Below are 9,739 nucleotides of genomic sequence, written 5' to 3'. Positions count from 1 at the left end.
CGGGCCCGCACCCCACGACGTAAAGGCTTCTCAACACGTATGCTCCATCGTTGACAGATTTACACCTCCCGCTTGAAAAAGTGCACGGGACACGTATTTACGGCATGGACCCATGCCGTAATAAAGGCTTCACATTCGCAAGCTCACAGATTTGCCCCCTAAAACTTGTGTAATAGATCCGCACCTGAAGATGCTGTTAAAACGTTCTACTGCTGCTCACTTTTTTGAAAGGCTTATTGTTCTTTTCCATTTGTTTGCCTCTTTGGTAAGATTGCACCACTGGGCATCTAGAATGCAAACAATTTCCATCCCATAGGCGGGCCCGGACCACAGGCCGTAAAGGGCTTGATGTTCCGCTTTATATAGCAGGCGCCACCTGCTTTTTAGCAGGCTCCACCTTTAATAGATGTGCCTCACCCACCAACCCAGACCCCCATCCTCCCCTAAAATGTGCTTTCTCCAGAAGACGATCAGAGCATACTGATCGAAACGTCGAGTTGAAACCAACGGTTCTTTTCAGAACCACCCCAACACATTATAGAGATAGTCATTACATGGTTTTACCGCAAACCTTTTCTATATCGTATTTCCACCATGCAAAGTTTCAAATCCTACTACATGTATTAACATGTCTTGTCTTGATCCACCCTTATTAACGATTTACAAGTGATGATAGGGATGAAACGCCGTCGGAGCACTATAATGCAGAAACAATATGGATATTATTATTACGAAGTTGTTTTTTAGGTACAATACCTAGCAAAAATAGAGGCATCATAGCTTGAAAAATAGGCAATACATTCCAACATCTGAGTGGGGATACATCACCCATCAGACTCCCTAGATTGCACATAGAGAGCATCTGCGGCCTAAACATTGTCCGGGCCCTAAGGCGGGCCCCGGACCCCACGCCGTAAATGTCATGTCCCCTCCCCCACTTTCAAGACGGATTGACGCCCCTACGACCGGCGGGCCTTTAGCTTTTAGTGGATCGGAGGGCTGAGTTCTGTCTCTTCGTGTTTTGACTAACCTGCTCTAACATCAGCTATTACATTTTCCTAATGCTTGCCGGTGTCGCGGCCTCAGCCGTCCGGAGTACTCAGAGCTCCGGGTGACGTCACCGGGCATTTCGGCACGTTGTAATCACGGTCTCAGATCTCTGGCGTGCCAAGCTCTCCGGGATGACGTAGCATGCTGTCGTTGCGGGCGCGAGTCTCCGGTGCTCTGCTGCTATACGATACGTCCCCCTACCTACCGCCGCGAATAAATCTTCGAGACCTGTTTTGTTATCGTACGAGTGCTTTTTCGACGGGCAACCCAAAACCCTCCTCTGTTGCCGGCTTTCAGAAGAACCTTCTTTGTAATCCCCACTCCTCAAATACTTTATTATGTGATTACTTTTTTCGCAACACTGTCGTAGTGCTCCACTCGTTCACCACACGATTACTTGTGGACGCCGCCATTGACAGCTAGCTACGAGAGTAGAGCAAAACAGTTGGTAGACTCGGCACGACACTAAAATCGACTACTTTCGCTTGGTGTATGCGCAGGCATGGCATGACGTAATACATACCGTATTTGGTAATCCGGAGCTCTGAGTACGCCGGAGCTCCGAGTCCGTCACTCACACCGGTTTATACAAAAAAAACGCAATCATAAGAACATGAAAATCTTCAACAAACTTAGTGTCAATTTCTAAGTACTTATGTCATGGATTTATCTTTACAATGGTGAAAGATAACATAACGGGGATGATTGATATAAAGGCGTTCCAGAGATATATGCTTATTTCATTTAAATCGGATTTTAGGATATCATAAAACCAAATGGCTCTAGTGCAGGCTCTTTTAACTTAGAGCCAAAGAAACCCGGCGGCGTCAACGGCCATTTCTTCCCAGTGCCACTTAAAAACAATAGAAAGAAAGTTTTTATTGGCACATGCCCTCCTTAAATTACGGAGCCCGTATAGGGACAAATAATATAAATATTATCTCGCAATACTATACTATACTCACAAATTCAGACCACGGAATTTTAAGAGGATAGTGCAGGAACACGCCCATGGATCAGGTGTGGCGGTTTCATTCTTCCGCCGTGTTAAGTTTAAGTTTTCCTGGACTCAGTGCAGCACATCACAATTGACTTCTTTCGCTTGCTGTGCGCAGGCGTCGCATGACGTAATGTCACCGTATTTTAGTCATTCGGAAAACTGAACACGGCGGAAAGTTGAAACCGCCACACTGGTACACATGGGGTTTTTGGTATTTTTTAAAGACTTTTGACATTGTTACGAATGCTAACCTACTGTACATTGTTATGCACTTCTGGTTCACTTGGTGTATCTCTAGATATACGCATAAAATAACAAAACTGTGAAAACTGAGCTCAAAAAGCCTCATTTTGGCTCAAAAAGCCTCATTTGGTCGTCGAAGTTGGTAGAGAGAAATAATGGATACCGTACTTAACTTGGTGTACCCCCAAGATATACGCATAAAATAACAAAACTGTGAAAATTTGAGCTCAAAAAGCCTCATTTTGTCGTCGAAGTTGGTAGAGAGAACAATGGAAGATACAACAACCCTTGTCGCACAAGTTGGGTGCTTTCATAATGCTTGAATGCGAGACCTCAGCTGAGGTCTCGAATTCAATTCAAGTATTTGAGTGTTCTCGCGCGCCGTTTCTCACACTATCAACAGACTGCTCTCCATCACTGCTCGTTACCAATTAAGTTTATGTGCCACCTTTTTTTTGCATTATTTTACTCAAAACAGTCTATTTCACGGCGTGTGATAATAATGGCAGTGCTGTGATAAGAAGGAGGAATCCCAAACGGCGAAGCTACAGGCGCTTCGCGCTGGTCTTTTTCGTGCGTGATATTAATTTGGGGTTGTGATTGAACATCAAGGGATGCCGCATGCGCCTTGACTAAAGGCTATGCTTGTTGTACGCACTACGCATACAGTCACGTCCCCAGTCTGCTACAATGCTGCTGCTATTGCTGTTTGGAATAGACTGGAGCTAGTGCACACAATCAGCATGCAAAAACACACTGACGATGATGAGACTGGAGGCTCGAGTACAGTGACAACAGAAGCAATCATGGCATCCCCAGATGAGGACAGGCGTAGTTCGCTGAAACCTTCCGTTCTAATCCTTGGAGGTAATTACATGTTTCTTTCTGTTGTAGTTGGTGTTTGTTGATAAGTATCGTAGCGTCATACGTTATCGACCCTCATATGTTTTCGGTCCCCAACTTTGATTCCCGTTTACCGCGAGATTGTGCAAGCTGCACCGGTGACAGAAGCTATGCAGTTTACTCACATTTTATCACAGTCTGTATTTTCGTCAGGCTTAATCATGCTGAGAAAAAAGTTTCCTGTCGTTGGTTATGCTCAAACATTTATTAAATGATTGATTTTTGGTACTAATCACTAGTGCATTATTAATATTATGCCTAGCCCCACTTGTGTGGCCAAGGATAGCTGAATCCTTATCCTTGGCCACACAAGTGGGGCTATATTATTATTATGCTAACATTCAAATGAGTCAAACTCAAAGAAACACCATCCAACCTCGAAAGTTCAAAACAAAATTACTATCTGCAAGATTGAGTTTCATTCTGCTTTAGTCACTAGATGGATCACGTGAGGTGGTTACTATTTGGTATTCTATGGTGTGCCAAAATGAGGAAAATATTAAAATATTTTAAGTGAAAATTACACAATATTTTTTTTTGATTTACTGCATACTGTAATAAATTCTGAGAAGCGTAATAAATATTAAGTCTACATTGAAGAGAAAATATCATAGATTGGTTTCTTATCTCCTGAAACCAAACATTACTGGTCTGAAATGGGGGAAAACAGATTGTTATGAAATGTGTGTGTTTCAAGGGGGGGGGGGGTGTTTTACTTTCATGCCTTATCATGATATCTCTGGATTCTTAATATCATAGCCAAAATGCCTTAGGACATAAATGTAATTAAATTTGTTTAGTAGTAATTGAATAATATTTTTGATTTATTTTGCACGCCATACTAGCTTCTGAATATTCAATAAAATACCAACCAATGAAAGGTGTGAAAACATATGACGCTACTCCAATGTCGTGCACGCATAAGCACTGTTAATGGCATACTGTCTCTCGCAACGTAAAACCAAAACTTTAAAAATTTCAACACACCATGAAGTGTAAGTGATTGTTAAAAAATTGGATAGATGATTTGAAATTTTTTTTTTTAGTTTTTGATTGTGAACAATTTTCCTGTTATCCTACTGGAAACACATGACACCAGGATATCAAACGGTTTTACTCTAAATCCTCCTCTTCTTACCAGTTTTCACGGTGTATTTTAGGGGGGCCTATGCCTTTATCTTTGAATTGGAAAAAAAATAATGTCATATTACATAACCGATGCCCTAATTATCTTCATTTGTTAATATGAAGTATGCAAACATATACATTAAAACTTGATGGACATTGAAATGTTCACACCACACGCCGATCGTCGTTTATTTCAACTGGCCCCATTTGTTTTGAGTTTGTCCTGTTTTCACGGAAAACGAGAAAGCATAGTGGTTTCCCGGTAGCCCACCTTAAAGAGCTGTGGCTCCGCTTTTAACATCGGTCTCATCACTGTCGCCATTACAGCCCACCTTGTCTATTAATGCTAAGTTTTCAAAGGTTGCAAGATGCGTGGTAGTTTGATTGCAAATTTCTCCCATTTAAAAAAGTCCTATACTACTACTCCAACATACCTCATTTTATTCCTTACATTTGTGGAATTACTATGACTTATAACGGGGCTAATACTAAATGAAGACTTGGATCTAGTCAATTCAATGTCAACTGTTACTCGGCTTAATCAAAGCGTCCATTGTATCGGAAGTCAATTCAGTCCAAAGTCAACTTGGTTCATGGTCATTTTAGACTGAGCTTCTTTGTGTGAAAAATAGCTGCAGTTGTGATTTTGTCTAGGCCTGGCTGACCCAGTGTGATGGTTTGGAATTTAAAAAGAACGCTGTGTCGTAGTGATTGATTCTGCAAGTGCAAGGTCTGTGTTGCCTGTTCATACAGATGCTTCTCACATACAAGTGCTGTCTAATAAATAAAGCTTAAAGGCAGTTGACACTATTGGTAATTGTCAAAGACTAGCCTTCACAGTTGGTGTATCTCAACATTGCATAACATAACAAACTTGTGAAAATTTGAGCTCAATCGGTCATCGAAGTTGCGAGATAGTAATGAAAGAAAAAACACCCTTGTCACACGAAGTTGTGTGCGTTTAGATGGTTGATTTCGAGAGAACTTGAGTTCTCGAAATCAAATTCGTTGAAAATTACTTCTTTCTCGAAAACTACGGCACTGTAGAGGGAGCCGTTTCTCACAATGTTTTATACCATCAACCTCTCCCCATTACTCGTCACCAAGAAAGGTCTTATGCCAATAATTATTTTTGAGTATTTACCAATAGTGTCCACTGCCTTTAATGCTTGAGGAGAAGAATGGAAACAGATTAGGAGAGTCCAGTCATAAAGCTTCACAGATGCTAGAAACGGCCAGGCTATCATTTCGGTGGATACAGACAAAGATCATAATGAGCATAGTGAACGTGTTCAATGTGAGCAAAAAAAAAAAAAAAAAAATGTTTTAGTCAAATTAGGTTTCACGAGAGGGTGTCGTGGTCGAGCGGATAAGAGCATCGGACTCAGGTTCTGTTAGTTAAGTCATCTGGATGTGGGTTTGAACCCCGGTTGTGACACTTATGTCCTTGAGCAAGAAACTTAACCAATAGAACTTATGCATTGACGTCATCCAGTCGCCATCTTAAGAGGTAAAACGGTGACGAAACCATCGAAACGCACAGATTTGTGCGCGCGACGCAAAGGATTGAACAACCTCCTTTTGACCTCTGGGTGAGGGTGCCCTACTAAAATGACGTCATGTGACAGGCCCGTATGCTTCACTTTTGATAGGGCAAGGGCACTGAGGCATTTTCTATGATGAAATTGTAAATTTCAATTGGAGAAATTGAGGGGCACCAAGGAAATGACAAACTGGGCATGGAGGCAATCGCCTTTGTTGCCTGCGTAAAGTATCAGGCCTGGCATAAGGTCTATTTGCTTCTCTCCACCAAGGGGTAAAATGGTACCTGTTATGGCAGAATGATGAGTGTATTCATAAATGCCTGTTTGTTAAAAAGAGTTAAAAAAATACAATTATAGACACTTTGATAAATGAAAATTTAAGGTTTGAAGTATTTTTTTCAAAAACTTTGTGAAAAATCTGTTTGATGCGTGTAGATTGTGTGTACGCGCTCATGCTAAGAAATATATTACGTGCCCGCACTTAAAAACAGATAACACGCTGTTACTAATAGCTATGAATTGTGCGTTCCGCATGATAATACACACGGAAGCCAGCCGGTTATAAACAACTCCAGCTGGTGATTATCAACTGTTTAAACATGAATGAATGATAAAATACCTCAATTTTTAACATCTTTACAAAAAATAGTTTTCTAAAAAAAATTCACTTTGAGTCTGATTACAGCATGTACTTTAGTTCTAATGAGTATTGAAGTGTACATAATTACTCACTTTCGTGCTTCAGTTCAGAACAACCCTTGCATAAAAAATTCTACTCATATTGAGAAAATGTTTGAGTTTCAAGTGCTAGATTGTAGATCTTGCAGATTTCATGAACAATTTTGAGCCCTGCTCATATATTACTACCTAAAGTAACAAGGAGGAGGAGGGTCTTAAAGAGCTTCTTTTAGGTCAGGAGTCAAGAAGATGTACAGTTGGATCGCTCTGTCCACCGGTTCTAAAGCGAAGAGAGAGATGAGCAAATATAGATGGATAGAGCCCCAAATAAATACACATGGGGCCTACACTTTCATGCTTCTTCTGTTACATTTTACATGGCTTGAGTGCATCAAACGTTCATGTACAATACCTTGCTATGCAACTTCCACAGAGCAATGCATAAATTTGCATTGTAGGTCTATATCATGTGTTGTAAATGTTTGCAACTAGAGGATGGAGATGAATTCAAAAATACTCTTAAAACAAAATATTAAAAAACAATTCTGTATTACCTTTACGAGCATATAATGCAGAAAGTTAAATATAATTGTTTGCTTTACTTGTCTGAATACTTGACCCAGATAAATTTCCTCCTGAAGTTCAACAGGTAATTGAAGAAGTAGGAAGGAAGTTTCTAGAAAAGGAACTGAACACACAACACTGCAAAGAGCCCAAAATGTATTCTTTCCGACATGACTCATACACGATGAAAGTCTAGAAGCGACCTACTCATCAGATTGGTCACTAAGCTCAACAGTTTCATGCTTTGTAAATTATCTTCCCGAGCCTTGTTGCCATGGAAATTACAGATATTGGATATTAATCATCGTTAGATTTAGTCTGATTTGCAGCACATTGGTGTATACATGTGTATTGTAGTCAGTCAGTATGCATTGCATTAGCTGGCATGAGCATGATTTTTCAAGGGCTAAAAAGATGATGTTATTTGTAAAAGCAGAAATCTATGCTTTCATTTTTTATCTTTGATCCAGTCCCAGTTATGTAACTTTCTCAGTAATCAATGTTACCACAAGTTTTTTTAAGGTCGTAATGAAAACTTTCATAAAGAAAAGACATGAGTTTAGTCAATTGTTATCAAACTTGTTTGCACTTTTCAAGGTTCATGCCTGTCCTTCAACAACTTTCTGATGAGTTTATTATGTACCTAATGTTGATGATATTGTTGTGCGTCCGTTATGTAATGGTCAACTGCAAAAACACTAATGCTTAAATGTGACAGAAAACTGAACATCTTTTCATCTTTAAAGACAGTGTACACTATTGGTAATTGTCAAAGATCAGTCTTCTCACTTGGTGTATCTCAACATATGCATAAAATAACAAACCTGTGGAAATTTGAGCTGGATCGGTCGTCGGAGTTGCAAGATAACTGTGAAAGAAAAACACACCCTTGTCACATGAAGTTGTGTGCGTTTAGATGGTTGATTTCGAGACCTCAAGTTCTAAACTTGAGGTCTCAAAATCAAATTCATGGAAAATTACTCCTTTTTCCAAAACTATGGCACTTCCGAGGGAGCCGTTTCTCACAATGTTTTATACCATCAACCTCTCCCTATTACTCGTTACAAAGTAAGGTTTTATGCCAATAATTATTTTGAGTAATTACCAATAGTGTCCACTGCCTTCAAGCTTTTATTTTTTTAGAGAGGTGTAATTGTTGGCTCTAAAAGCAAAGAAATACGTATGCAGTAGCCTTAAGAAAGAAGGTGGATTGTACAGTCAAAGGTCGTGGTACAGATACAGTATGTCCATTTACATGTAACTGTCGTTAATAGTAACACCCAGACGGGGCCTAATTGCATGGCTCTGCTTACTGTCAAATTTTGCTCTTGAGATCATCATTCTTCGTTTACAGGCAGGTTGGCAAATTTATGCCCTTCATGTTGTTGTGTAAGCGAATAGTACCTAGTAACATGGACTATGTACATGTACCCCCACAAACAGAAATTCCCTGCTATTCTTCGAAATACGCTTGAAGCAAGCACGGAATTCCCTGCTTCCGTAAGCGACGATTCTTTGGTTAGGATAAGCAGAGCCAAGAAATTGGGTCCTTTGTTTTATACCAAGACGACTGATCAATGTCCAAGAACTGAGTGTTGATGAGGTGTTGCTATGACAGAAATAAAACACATGCCACATTGAGACTAGTCTTTAGTCCAGGGGCAGACAGCTCTCAGACATGTACAGACTTTATGCATGCCTTCACCATCTTGTGAAGCAGTAGTACGTGTATGTTTACCATGCATTATTATCTCCTCTGATTTGCCCTGCATAATTTATTACTAGTCTCCACTGAGTTTAAGAAAGGTAGAATTTCTCACATGAGGTGAGATAATAGTGCAGGAATGTGCAAACTAAATGGCTACTTTGGGTTGATCATTAGGGTAGGGCGCTATGGGAAATTTGTTTCAAAAAGCTTAAAGGGATGTATCCTTTCCTTAGATCAGTTCCATGACAAGCGTTTGGAAACCAATTGTTTATAAAATTCATATGGTTAAAGGCAGTGGACACTATTAGTAATTACTCAAAATAATTATCATCATAAAACCTTTCTTGATTATGAGTAATAAAACATTGTGAGAAACAGCTCCCTCTGAAGTGACGCAGTTTTCGAGAAAGAAGTAATTTAAAGACGAATTTGATTTCGAGACCTCAAGTTTAGAATTTGAGGTCTCGAAATCAAGCATCAGAAAGCACACAACTTTGTGTGACAAGGGTGTTTTTTCTTTCATTATTATCTCGCAAACTCGATGACCAATTGAGCTCAAATTTTCACAGGTTTGTTATTTTATGCATTGTATGTTGAGATACAAAAAGTGAGAAGACTGGTCTTTGACAATTACCAATAGTGTCCACTGTCTTTAAAGTAGAATATAATTATCCACACAAATATGCCTCGAAATTGCATGGTTTTTCTTTTACTTTGCCAACAACATTTGTAACACAGTCGGCCATTTTGTGGAGTCAAGTATTTGACTCTACGAAATGGCGTGCCGTGTTAGTTCACGACGTATTCAAGGAAAATCATGCAATTTCGAGGCATATTTGTGTGGATAATTAAATTCTACTTTTAAAACATCTTTCTAACAATCGGTTTCAAACGCTTTTTGTGACCAACTCGACCGATCCA

At 39.7% G+C, this 9,739-nt stretch overlaps 1 protein-coding gene across 1 annotated transcript in view; it reads left to right on the top strand.

Moving 5' to 3' along the window:
• Positions 1–3,032: 3,032 nt before the first annotated feature.
• Positions 3,033–9,739, top strand: part of LOC117288518 (trifunctional UDP-glucose 4,6-dehydratase/UDP-4-keto-6-deoxy-D-glucose 3,5-epimerase/UDP-4-keto-L-rhamnose-reductase RHM1-like) — a 31,732-nt gene continuing 25,025 nt past the window's right edge. The window contains exon 1 of the mRNA XM_033769407.1: positions 3,033–3,160. Coding sequence (XP_033625298.1) covers positions 3,037–3,160 — 124 coding nt within the window. The 5' untranslated portion in view covers positions 3,033–3,036. The remainder of the gene's footprint in view (positions 3,161–9,739) is intronic.

This window comes from Asterias rubens, chromosome 3, assembly GCF_902459465.1.
Source record: "Asterias rubens chromosome 3, eAstRub1.3, whole genome shotgun sequence".
Lineage (NCBI taxonomy): Eukaryota > Metazoa > Echinodermata > Asteroidea > Forcipulatida > Asteriidae > Asterias > Asterias rubens.
The sequence above is the reverse complement of the archived record's forward strand: the minus strand, read 5'-3'. Positions and strand labels throughout refer to the sequence as shown.